Genomic DNA, 13,295 nt, shown 5'->3' with positions numbered 1-13,295 from the left:
CTATTTTTATCGACAAGTATTTTAAAATATTATAAATAAACATTACATTTAAATTGTATCTAAAAAAAAAATTTAATATTTTTTATTGTAAATTTTTAAATGTTTTTAAACAACAATAATTGGGGGTACTTACAAATTACTTTTATCCGGTTTACTTGTAATAAAAATATTTTTTTCTATCATTTTATTACTTTGCAACATCAATAGAAACTCGCCTTTTGACAAAACAATTAAACTAACGACTACACATTAAAATCGGAACAAATTAAAAGAACAAAAAACAACGTGTTTTAGGAAACCTTTGGGGCAAAATTGCAATAACTTATCCTAGCGGGGGTCGTTAGAAATGTATCGGAACTCTATATAAACAACGAGCCCATTTCTTATTTTTATATAACTAAGTTTTGAAACAAAAGCATTAGTTTGAAATAAAACAAAATAATGAAGATTTTTATTTTACTGATATCGGTGGTAGCTTTGGCCCACTACAGCAACGGTAAGAGTTGTTTTAGAGAAGTCTTATGTTTTTAAGTATATTTTCTTTGATATTATTTAAGTTTAAAATCTTTAGACATAACTGCAATGTAGTTGTTATGTTGTAATTTATTTAACTACTTACTTTTTAGTTGTGTGTTTTCTAGCCTTAATTCGTTCATAGATTCAATGTAATGTTTTTAAAAACTAATTTCAGGTATATCATGTTTTACTTGCATTAATGCTGGTTCAAACGAGGAATGTAATGAAAAAGGAAAGATTATGGAATGCAGACCCAACGAGGTAAGTTTCACATCTATATAAAACAGCATCAACAAAAAACCATATAGTACGAAAAGGTGGTATCATACACTTTTAGTCTTTACTAAGTGTTACTGATTTTTAGCAAAGCTGTCAAAACGAGGTCCGGCTCAATGGAAGTAATTCTTACCGAATCACAAAACGTTGCAAACAACCTAGAGCCTGCACCAACAATCAGGACCAAAACGACAAGCCAGCTTGGGATCCAACTCAATGTAACCCAAGCTTTATTGACAACAGTGTTTGTAGGTGTTGTTGTGATGAAGATTTATGCAACGAAGCTGCAATGCCTTGCGATAGTAAGTAACTCTTAATTAAAAAGAATGTTGTTGTAAATGAGTGCAAAATGCCTGCCATTGCTTTTTTGATCACCTTAGGCATAAGTAGTCTTCAAATTACAACTTGGTGATAACTCATAAAAGTGAAAAAAGTTTAAACTCTTTTTTATTATTTTCTAAACAAAAGAGCCAAAATGCCCTGCACCTTTGGCACCCGCCGCTGGAAGAGTAAATTGCGACAACATGAATTTTCCTGGAAGTAAATGCAGGTAAAGTAACTGGATTAATACAAACCATTAAATAAACAAGCAGGCAAGAAGTATTATTACAGTCTTACATTTCTTACGTTTTGTGCAGGTATGAGTGCAACTCTGGTCTCGAGTTGATTGGTAGAGCAATTATCAAATGTGTTGAAACAAATACGACTGTAGAATGGGAAGCAAATGCCCCAGTCTGTCAAAGTAAGTAAAGTATTCTAATATAAACTAACAACAAACATCATTTACAGCCAACTGACCGAATCTGTCGTATTTTTACAGAAATGACATGTGCAGCCTCAACAACTAGAAACCTAGCGAACGGTAAAGTATCTTGTACTAACCGCAACTCAATAAACTCCCAGTGCACTTTCACTTGCAATGTTGGATACACAATGGTTGGAAGCGGTATTTCCAGGTGTAATAAAAACCGTGAATGGAGCACAAGTGTTCCAACGTGTGACAAAAGTAAGAAGTTTTAAATATTGACAAGGTTTCATTAAAACATTATGTGTATTGCCTTTTTGCCACTACATGCAAAAATACTGTATTAAGGTACTAACTGATTGCTAATTAAATTGTCTTAAAGTTGATTCTTTAATTACAGCAACTTGTGAGTTGGATTCGATTGATTTTCTGCCAAACGGTGTAGTAGAATGTACGAATGAAAACTTCTTCGGTTCAGCTTGTTCATATCAGTGTGAGAAAGGTTTTAAATTGGTTGGTTCTGACAACTCAATCTGCCAATCGAACGGGCGCTTTGCCGAAACCAAACCAGTGTGCGAGAAAGGTAATGCGTTTGTTAGTTACCAAAAAGTTTGCAGTATGAGTTAACTTTTATTACAAATTATTTAGTGACTTGTGATTCTACTGCAACGACCAGTTTAAAGAACGGAGGGACCTCTTGTACTGACAGCAACGTGTATGAATCTGCTTGTCTTTTTACATGTGATGTTGGTTACTATTTGGTAGGCACGCCAGTAGTTACTTGTCAAGATGATGGACTATGGTCAGAAGAAACACCAGGTTGTCTGCAAAGTAAGCGGTTAAATGTAATAGTAAATTAGAACTTAAGCTTATTCTAGACTTAGCCTATGTTAAAGACCTATAGCACTTTGTCTAAACGTTGCATATTCAATTACTGGAATAACATCTTGGTTACAATCCCCTTCTTGTCACATATTTTTCTTTTAAGTTACTTGTCCTCAAACTCAAAATCAACTTACGAATGGTAGCGTGGCATGCAGCAACACAAACCTTTATAACTCACAATGTACGTATGCTTGTAATGATGGTTTTATACTGGGAGGATCTCCGGTATCAACTTGTTTAAACAACTTCCAATGGTCAAGTCCAACTCCGGTTTGCATCCAAGGTATGTTTATTCATCTTAATTTTTACTTTGGTTTTTGAATGTCAGCTAAACGACTGTAAACCTTTGTCTACAGAGACTTGTGGTCCGGATCAAGTAGGGCCGGAAAAAGGAAGAGTCGAGTGTAGCGATGGCAACCGATCATTTTCCGAGTGTTCCTACGTGTGCGGGGACGGTGGAGAAGACTGGGAGTACTACGGGGCAAACTCTACATCTTGTCTTCGGGACCCCTTTTCTGGCGAATTTGAGTGGACGCAGGACCCACCATGTTGCGCACGTAAGCTTTTTAGTAATGTATTCACATGCCACAGTTACTTGTTTAACTTATTTACATAAAATGTATATACTTGTTGTTCCTACTTTTTTAAGATTTATATATTTGTTTTGATTTATATATTTGTTTTGAAGATTTGCCAGGAAAATGTCCACCCTATGCTCAAGTCGACCTCTTTCTTGTCCTTGATTCAAGTAGCTCGGTGGGTAGCGAAAACTGGAATAAAACCGTTTTCTTTATTAAAGATGTTATCGACAACTTCGTAGTCTCTCCAAGCGATATGTTGGTAGCGGCTATTAGGTAAATCCATTGTAATATTAAATATAACAGATTGTTATAGACCTTGTACACCAAAGGCATATTAAAACGAACACTTGGCTTCGACCATACTTTTGTCTTGATTGAATAGCTACTAGAGGTAACTTAGCAACAAATAATTTATTATACCCATTTGTTTAGATACAACAAATTGATTGACAGTGCAAGTGAAATTAAAATCGGTCAATTTACAGACAATTTATCCACAACTAACGCTATTATAAACCTTCCTTATGATGGATCAGGTAAAATTTTTGTGTTTAAAAGTAAAAAAAATATAGAACGTTTAGTTCTAACAAATATTCAATTTTTAGGTACGCTTACTGGGCAAGCTCTGACATATGTGTTAGAAAACATGTTGACAGCACCAGGCAACCGACCTGATGTCCAGGACTTGGTCTTGGTTGTCACCGACGGAATTTCCAAAGATAATGTTGCAGAGCCGGCAAGAAACCTAAGAGATACCGGAACAAACGTATGTGTTAACATATATTTTAGTGTGTGTTGAAGCAATATGCCACGGAGTATGACAGACTTAAGAAGTCACATATTGATAACCCACAAAGTAAAATATTTGTTAAAATCTTATCCTAGGTTGTTGCACTTGGTGTGGTCAACCAAAAGGGAAGTTTAAAAAAAGAGGACATTATCGACATCGCCGCCGACCCGGAAAAAACCGTTTTACTTGACACTGGGTTCGAGGGACTTTCACAAGACCTCATTGATGTTATATTAAAGCAAGTGTGCGGAAACCCATGCGAGTAAGTATCACGTGATTTAAGAGCATACGTTTCGGTCAACAAAAATTAGAAAACCGGAGTTCGTTAAAAATGAAATAAAACTTGACAATCTTGATGTTTTTAGTCGACAAAACCAATACTCTGGTCTGCCATTCCGCGAATAAACCATGACATCAGCAGATGACGCCATCATGAGTGACGTCATCAGTGCGAAGTACGAGGCAGAATTCTTATTTATTTAACTTATTTGTTGGTGTGTTTTTTAAAAGCATTTTTCTTTACTTACTTTAAATATTTATTTATTGTTTTTTGTTGTAAAAAAGTGTACGGTGTAATAAACAAAATAACTACTAACCAAGAAGTGCTGTACTAATATATAACAAACAAATATACGAAATTACTTTGGCTTGATCAAATTACTCTTAAGGCGTTGGTATATAGGCTTCGTTGAATTTGCCTCCAAAATCAATATCAGTTTTTAGGTCATCTTCACCTTAAGGCAATATAATAAAAAAGTGTCAAAAATTATACCGATTTAAACAAGTACAATTTTATAGGATGCTAATTTTAAACTTTATTGGCTAAGTTAGGTAATGTTTAAAACTTTTAACTACCACACAAGTCATCAAGGTTGTTTTACCTGCAGATTTATCGTCCAAACTGAACGAAGTATTTGATTTTCTTCGAAGATAAATTTGGTAAAAAATCCAAAATACAACTATCCATACAGTCTGAAAAGTATAAATAGAAAAATTTAATTCAATTGTTATATAACAATAAAACCAATTTTAATTATAGTACTTTTTGGCAAACATTAACTTGGGTTTACATCTACTTTTGTTATTAGGTTATATTAAAAATCCATCAAAAGCATTCCTATAAAATAATTTTTTGTACAACTTCGTAAAACTAGTACAAAAGCCTTGGTTTTAACTCCTTAATAACAACTAAAAAATGTTACCTGCGCTACGAAATAAATAATTGGGAACAGAATTATTTTCCCAGTTTGTGCAAGAGTAAATTGAGATAACTGAATAATAGCTGCCGCCAGTTGGGTGTTTTGTATTCCGACTTCACAAGAAATCGTTCTTCTTTGATAGTGGTGAATGTATAGGGGTTTGTAGAAAGACACTGATGTAGAAATGACTGCAATTAAAGTGTTGTTAATTTTACATTTTATATTCTACAAAGTAAATCATGTAGAACTGACATAACCTATTATTGTCAGGCTAAATATCGAATTGTTTTTGCTTTTTAATTCTGTCCAAGTAGATTGCCTAAACATTACCATGCCAATTTTTAGAAAAACTTTATTGTCTTGTCATTACTTTGTTTAATAACACAGAAAAGTTCTGATTGCTTTAACCATTTGTTACTTACTGTATGCAAAAACAATTCCGATGACTGGTAAAAGTACAGCGCAGACATATTGGCTTGGAACCAATCTGATAGAATTTCCGTAAGTGACCATTGCAAGAATCAGAATAACAAGTAAAGCAATGACACTGAATACTGAAAGTACCTAAACACAAACGCATTTTAAACTTACTAACAAATAAAAACACAATGTAAATTCATAATATGTTGCTGGGTTTAAATTAACTTCACCTTTAAAATTTTCTTAGCAACACTAGGAAACTTCCATTTTATTCCAGCTCCTATCATAATAGGCACAATAAAAGATGCAAGCGTTATACCTAAAACAAAACAATATTATAAATTGTACAAAAAGTTTAAATTGTTTAAGCAAAATTCGACTTACCTATAGTTGGAAATGGGACTTTGAGTGAGAATCCAAACAAAAGTTGAAATATGTAAAGTAGAAGTGGCATCATTCCCAATGCAAGCAAACTTGAAGCTGTAGTCATTGTAATGCTAAAACACAAACTTCTGTTAAAATTATACTGTAAAGTTTGTTATGTAAACCAAGCCGACTGCCAGGCTGCACGTGCGAATTGGCTTTGTTTGACAAACCAATTTCAGTTCGAGGCATGTTGATTGAATAAATTTTGCTGCCCAAACCCAATAACGTGTCGGTTGATTTTAAATTTACTTTTAGCGCCTTTACTCAACAACATTATGTCATAGACGCATTAAAAACTAACGAGCAAATTTACCAACTGCGCAAGTATTTAAATACAAACAGGTAACAAACCTTAAATCCATGTCTCCTTTAAGCCAATACGAAGCAAAATTCGAGATAGATCCGCCAGGACAAGAACCCATTACAAGTAAGCCTAGCGTTTGAATTTCGTCCATTTGAAATATCTTTGCCAGCACAAAAGCACTCACAGGCATTATAACTGAAAAGTTTGTACAGTTTAAATATAAATTAAAACAAATACCTACGTACAAAAAACGATGATGACAAACTTACTAAATTGACAAAGAACACCCAACACCACTCCAGTCGGTTTCTTCAGATGACCCTTTACTTTATATACATCCACAGCACAGCCAATCCCGATCATTGCTATGGCAATAATCCCTGTGGTAAGATAAGTGAGAACTCTTTGGAGAGGTGTACGTTCTGGGAGTATTATCATTGGTGATGTTACGTTAAGCATAAGCGTTGTAAGATCGTCGCCGCTGTAATTTCCAGTAGAACTTCCCATAATGGTATATGGAAAAGCTGTACTAAAGCTCATTTTTTAACTTACATTTAATCTATAGTTAAATAAAAGTTCATGTAATTATTTAAAACAACAATTTCAACCTCTGTCAGCAACATTTTTTGACTAACAAGCAGTTTCTGTAGTTAAGGTAACAGACAATTAAGATGTCTCTAAAAACAGCTCAAGCCTAATTAAGTTTTATCTCCCAAAATTTTGCTTTTTTTGCTCTCTGATTAGTAAGCATTATATTTAAACAAATCAATATTACTTCTTTGCCTTTGGGCGAAATAATATATTTTAAAATCATAAAACACGACTAGACCTAAAATATAGAATTAAGATCTTATATTTCATATTTATAATAAGATTTGCATGCGTATTAGGTTATATTTACCTCTAAAAAGCGTCAATGGTATTAAGGTCCTTAAACTCTATAAATAATGTATAAAGCCATTCCGATAAACCACGTGTCATATAATAAAGGATTGCTTTTTGATGGATGAATTATCTGTAAACAAAATTTCAAAGTAAGAAGGTGGCTGAAACTTAAACTTTTCAAGTGCTACCGAAAAATAGTTTTAGTAAAAATACCTTTACGAAACGGTCTATATTTGTTTAGTCTGTTTTTGGGAATTCTTTTGATTTTCAACCCAAGTAAGGCGCAAATATTAGGTTTCTTTTCTTCTACAATAACATGATAATAACACATATACGTAAGAAGTATATGAATAATGTTTAATCCGTGAAAAAAAAAATTTTGTTCGAAAATCATGTTCTACCAAAAAATTGTACTAATATAATTATATCCCAAAAATGACTGCAAAAAATAAGGCTAGTGCAATGAACTATATAAATATAAGTTAACTACAGTGAAAATACATAAGACTACAATACAGTATAAAGTGATACCAATAGGATACTAAAAATTTTAACACAAATAAAAAAATTAATTAACAAAAAATTGCACAGAATTGTGAATTATTTAATACCAATTAGGTTTTAGATTACTAATACCCTTAAAATTAATTCGTTTTAAAATTACATGAAAGACTAATAGCATCTTAAATTTTAAGACCAAATAAATTAAAATTCAATTAGCATTGCTTAAAAAACAGCAAGTACAAAAAAAGTCACTAAAATAGTATTGGTACATTCGACATAATGCTATAAGCCATCCCACTGATTAACAATTACTTTGTCCATGCCTTTTTCTTTGATACAATTTTCAACAGTTTTTATTAAAACTGGCAATCTATAAAAAATTGGAATTGAAATTACATAGAGTAAACAATGTAGACAAAACTAAAAAAATGTAAACATGAGGACGTGGGTTCAATCCCACTGATCTCATGCTGTAGCGGCCTTGAGTAAGGCGCTATAAATGGTATGAACTCCTGCTGAGCCAGCGCTTAATCAGCAGCATAATTATCGGGCAATTATAATCTATAATATCCCATACTGGCACAGGCAACTCGAAACTAGGTCGCAGTAACTGATGTTACTCTATGTTTAAGTCGCGCATTCGACTTTCCCACATCGAGGATAAAGATATATACAAAAAAATGATGATGTGATGGTATTACATACACATGACTATGCTTCATAAGGCCCTGAGTTTGATTTCCAGTGCTTTACCATAAATATATACTCCTATATGTAAATTTTATTAAAGTTTAAAAATGTAACATAAAACCCTTACCTTATATCCATAGCATTATAATGGTTTGTATGTAATACTGGAGCTATAGGATCTTGCTCTAAAATGGATTTAAGAATTGTAGTCAACGCTCCGTCTTTTAATTTATGTAACATATTCCAAGTGGAGTTTCGTAAACTAAATAAGTGGAAATTGGTAATCTGGTTTTTATTTTTTTCCAGTAAATTTTTGGTATCTTACATGCAACATTGTCGAAGTGGAGCTAATATACTTTTTTCATGATGATTTGGGTTTCCGAAACTAAGAAAAAAATAAGAACTTAAAAATATTTGGCTATAATTCTTTACCTATTTCTATAAATTACCCAAATTCTAACCAAGACCCAAACTTGATTTACTTCCCCAAAACCTTGGTAATCTCATAGCATTTAATGACCATTGTTGGTTTTCTATTATGCTAACTGGAATTATTTTGTTTACCTCTTTGCATTATCCATCATTATAATCATTGTATTAGGACTTTTGTCTTTAAATACTTCATAATGATGCCTATCTGCATTTCCAATCAAATAATCGAAAACTGTTGCATCTGTGACATCGAGAAGCCTCGTTCCTTTGTCATATGGAGGTTGATGTTTAACTATGACATCACAATAGGTCTCGTCTGTTTCCCACTTTGCTTTTCGTCCATCAACATAAGTTCGCTAAAATTTTCAAAATCAAATCAAAAGTAAAAATTAATTTGTAATCTCAATTTTAAAAATTATCAAAAAAAATTTCATAAAATTTTTGAACTTGGTAGGGATGTCTGTTCTTTTTAAACTTGCTCCATTCTTCAGGTAACCATAAAGTAAGAGCTCCTTCCATCATGTTTCCATCTGCACAAGCCATGTCTGCCTCCTTGCAGTAATAACAAACTCCAAAGTAACACAGGTTACCATCTGCAATATTTAAAAATGGTTCACCAGCACATAAGCATAATTGCTTTAACATATGAGCTAATGTTCTGGTTTTAATCCCAACTGCTCTCATGGTGCTCTTTAAGTAGGCACTAAAAATGGTATAAACTAATGCTAAGCCAAGACTTAATCAGAAGCCATTCAATATCCCAAAATGCCAAGGACAACTCGAGACTGGGTCGAGGTAGTGGATGTTACTCTTTGTTTAGGTGAAGCTTAACCATGAAGTTAACCTTCTAACATCAAGAATAAATAAATGCAAAATAATGTTATTAACAATTTAATTGACCATACTTTTCTCTCTAAAAGTGTCCAGCAGTCTTTGAGTTGCGACCGGTTTAATTTCTGTCTTTAGATTTATGATTCTACCGACCACTAGGGGAGCTCTTCGAAAATCAAATATTCTGTCCATGTGAAAGGCAGCAACTTCTGCATAATGTCGATCATAACCATCATAAGGTTTACCTTCAATTACATGATCTCTTGAATATCTGAACATGGAAATATTTTTTAGTTGACAATAAATTTCACTGGCTGTAAGGTGCAGTAATTAAAAACAGTGGGCATCACCACTCAAGGTCCCAAGTTCAAGTCCCACCTTTCAACAAAAAATAATTAATTACAATTATAAAAATATAGTTACCTTTTTTGCTTAAAAACTACTTTCTGTCCACCATCCAAAGTCAAAAGTAGTTTAATTTGTGTACCCTTTGGCAATACATCCGCTTGGATAATTTTTGAAGTTGCCATAGTTTTTAAAATTGCAGATAATTCGGGGTGGTGACGGGGATAAATTTGTCGCTCTGTTACCCAATCTGCTGCAGTCTGAAAGTTGAATGGAGGTTGTTACCTTGTTACCAAAACAATTAAAAATCAATGACCACACTATATAATGTTGTCAATTTTGACATATATATACACATATACTGTTTACTTAGTGGTCTTGTATGATCATTAACCATTTGGCTGTTCAACAAACTTGTAGAGAGTCAAGCAATTTCAGATTTTTTTAATAAACTTAGATTTTCAGAAAATTATTAGTATTTTTATTTTATTCTTACTATAAAAACATTGGTAGGAGTTTGTATGTTAGACTGTAGATTTAGCTTCAGTCTACTTATTTCAGATGTAATATAAGCATCTCTTTGTTGGACTACTTGTTTGTCGACTACATTTTCATTATTTTTTTCTTGATTATCGATATTGTGTAAGGAGTTTGGTGAGTTTTTTTTAGGTCTATAAATTGAAAATTGTTAACGTCTGTTGTTTGCAAAGTTGTAGTTAAACAACACTTTAACAAAGAAATACACAATTTAGAAAAATACACTAAATCTTAAGTAGCTCTGTTGACCCCAAATATATATATAAGATTTGTGATAAATATGTGACTTTAAAGAAATAAGAAACTTGAATAACTTTTTCATTTTTTAAAAACGTATGGATATAGCTTGGTTTAGTAAGTTAGACATAGCTTTTAATTCATATATTAGTCACAATTCTTGATTTGTGTATAACCCAAACGTATAGATAATTTACAAAACGTTTTTAAATTGTCTTACCTGTATTTTTGAATAAAATTTTCATTTTCGAACTGTTTAGAAATAAAATAAACAGTTCCGATTATAATAAACGACAAAAACCCAACAATTAGACGTTGTTTTAACTTCATTGCCACAAAATTTGTTCGTAGTTAAGTTTTATCAAGTCAAAATTTGAGTTTTAATTGTTTTATTTACAAAAATTGAAACCACAACAACGTGACGTCATCATACACGTGCACAACACACGCATACGCGACACTTTAATGTTGTTGCTGCAACGTTACCATGTCGTTGTTTTTTTATTATTTTTGTTGCTAAATTATCCTCATAATTGCGCATGTATCGAAAAAAATATCGTTATTTCTGTTAATCGTATTAATATTACTGAAAATTCTAAACATATGTTTTTCAGACCACTACGCATTTTAAAAATATGTAGTGCACATTTCGGCTTTAACGAAATGCAGGCCTATAGAAACAACGCAAAAACTTTTCCTTAGTTTGTTATAATAAAGAAAACTTATCAACTTTTTAGACAAGTAATTCGTTGCTCAGATTTCTAATATACAAAAATGTACATAACGTGTTTATGTGATAGTTCGTGCATGGTAAATCGATTGCATTAAATTACGATTAACCTAAATTTGAAAGAATCAACAGAATTATGCATTTAATTAGTTAACCATTTCTCTGAACAAAAAATATTAAAACGTACGCTGCAATTATATTTTAAATAAAGGATCATTTACAGCCTTAGTACGACACAGTTTATGACCTAACAGCATCCTTACCGCAATTAAGCTAATTAGTGTATAGCTAAGTAATAAAAACAGCAAGCCTAGAGCAGTGTGTGCAAATAACGCTTAGTTAGTTTGCCTAGAAATGGTTAATTTGTATAACTTTATTATAGCAACTTTTTATATTTATAGACATGTACTAAACTATTGTGACGTTTTTGTACAAGAATTAGACTTTTGCAGATGACATCAGAATACTTATCAAAAATCGGATAAAAAGTAATGACTGTTCGCTTGTTGTTGACATATCGCAAGAGGTTTGCAAGTATATTAAGAAAACCCCAGTACGTGGTAAGTATTGTAAAATTAAGCAAAAAAATTAACATATTAATAGGTTAATAACTGCTGAAACTGATCTTTTTTATAAATTTAAATTTAATTTATTTTAACAGAGTCAAGAAATATACAATACCACAAAACGACCACTTGCATCACAAGCGAACCAAAATGATGAAAATAACCAAAAAAGAAAACAGTTTACAACAGAGTTTAAGATATTAGCCCCCTCCTTAGCGCTGGGTTTAGTATCTTGGCTAGCTTCTAATTACTTTGATCGACAACATGCTAAAAAACAAGTACAATTGGAACTAATAACAGAACAGGTATGTAAATGCTTGTAAGAGCAACAAAAAGATAAAAGAAAAATGAATATACAAAAAGTGCAAAACTCTAAAAAAAAATTTCAGATACGAAAGTTATACGGACCTTTATATGGAAATAGGCTTGTTCATCATCACACATACAAGGCAGTGGTTGGAGACCACAATGACTTAACCACGTACTTGGCCAAAGCAAAAGAAACTAAAAATTCCAACATGGTTAGAAAGTGGAGAGCCTTTGCCTTTGACGTTTTATATCCACTTGATAAAGAGGTATACAGATGGTTTAAAAAACATTTTACAATTTTCACATCGGTATTTGTATTGATTTGTAATTTGCATTTTAAAATTAGGCAAACCTATAAAACCTTTTGTAAGGATATATTTCAGATCAACTTTATATTGTAGGCTGCCGATTTAATCTGCAAGAACGGCCACTTGTTAACCGGAATGCACTTTTCAGATGAATTTGAGAAGTTTTTGGCACATTTTGCTCGATTTCAATTCGTCATTGAGGTAACAAACTTACAATTTTGAAATGTATAATTTATCAGTAAATGTATGTTATTAATTCCTTTATGCTTGTTATATAGGATTGGAAGGACAAAAATGGCAAACTTGATTTAACCAAAAATTTTACTGACCAAGATTACTCGGAATCAAGTAATGCAGCGGGTGATAAAATACACTTCTGTCTTCTTAAACACATTGAAGAGGAATATAAAGGTTTGAGGGAAAAACAGAAAAGAATTGCCGTTGATGTAATATCAGATGATACCGACAAATTGGCTGAAAATTTGGTTTCAAAAGTCGCATCGCTTGCAAAATAGATTATATATGAACAGTTTAAAAACTAAATTTCAATTTTGTTAATGTTTGAATGTATATGTTGTATTAGGTTTACTGTTAAACTGTATGTATGTATTTTAGCAAATTACTTGTTATTGTTTTTAGTTATTTGTTAAAGGATTTTGTTATTGGTATACTGTCACTGTGAATAAAAATAACAATCTTGTTTTAAACAAAAGTGTTTGCTATTAAACGCTAATTGAAACAAAATAACAACCCAGTTTCTTTACTTAAAACAAACTAAT

The 13,295-nt window shown here is 32.1% G+C and overlaps 3 protein-coding genes across 10 annotated transcripts; 2 read left to right on the top strand and 1 right to left on the bottom strand.

The window, feature by feature from the left end:
- Positions 1-684: 684 nt before the first annotated feature.
- Positions 685-4,198, top strand: LOC145759705 (E-selectin-like; the record flags this gene model as incomplete). Its single annotated transcript, XM_082573554.1, has 14 exons — positions 685-777; positions 881-1,094; positions 1,261-1,342; positions 1,431-1,534; positions 1,613-1,798; positions 1,938-2,120; positions 2,186-2,368; positions 2,526-2,705; positions 2,779-2,979; positions 3,120-3,276; positions 3,436-3,539; positions 3,609-3,769; positions 3,889-4,055; positions 4,159-4,198. Coding segments are annotated over 14 exons (2,055 nt in total), but the record flags the coding sequence as incomplete, so codon positions are not given.
- Positions 4,199-4,354: 156 nt separating this feature from the next.
- On the bottom strand, positions 4,355-11,037 carry LOC145758971 (glycosaminoglycan xylosylkinase-like). Of its 8 annotated transcripts, none has more exons than XM_082572674.1 (11): positions 10,824-11,037; positions 10,326-10,500; positions 9,908-10,089; positions 9,559-9,755; positions 9,101-9,246; positions 8,786-9,009; positions 8,547-8,606; positions 8,349-8,483; positions 7,241-7,901; positions 7,044-7,157; positions 6,528-6,971 (listed from the first exon to the last, which is right to left on the bottom strand). In XM_082572674.1, exons 1-9 carry the CDS (start codon positions 10,931-10,933, stop codon positions 7,814-7,816), a joined length of 1,317 nt encoding a protein of 438 aa, XP_082428800.1. In that variant the 5' UTR covers positions 10,934-11,037; the 3' UTR covers positions 6,528-6,971; positions 7,044-7,157; positions 7,241-7,813. The 8 variants fall into 8 exon arrangements, with proteins under 8 accessions (XP_082428804.1, XP_082428806.1, XP_082428805.1 ...); XM_082572675.1 differs by having other exon boundaries at positions 6,528-6,701; XM_082572676.1 differs by having other exon boundaries at positions 6,549-6,564.
- Positions 11,038-11,824: 787 nt separating this feature from the next.
- LOC145759704 (uncharacterized) lies at positions 11,825-13,031 on the top strand. Its single transcript, XM_082573553.1, has 5 exons — positions 11,825-11,893; positions 11,995-12,204; positions 12,289-12,474; positions 12,610-12,717; positions 12,795-13,031. Exons 1-5 carry the CDS (start codon positions 11,825-11,827, stop codon positions 13,029-13,031), a joined length of 810 nt encoding a protein of 269 aa, XP_082429679.1.
- The last annotated feature ends 264 nt before the right edge of the window (positions 13,032-13,295 follow it).

The sequence above is a fragment of the Corella eumyota genome, chromosome 7 (assembly GCF_963082875.1).
Source record: "Corella eumyota chromosome 7, kaCorEumy4.1, whole genome shotgun sequence".
In the NCBI taxonomy this organism is placed as follows: Eukaryota; Metazoa; Chordata; class Ascidiacea; order Phlebobranchia; family Corellidae; genus Corella; species Corella eumyota.
This window is presented reverse-complemented; position numbering and strand designations above follow the sequence as displayed.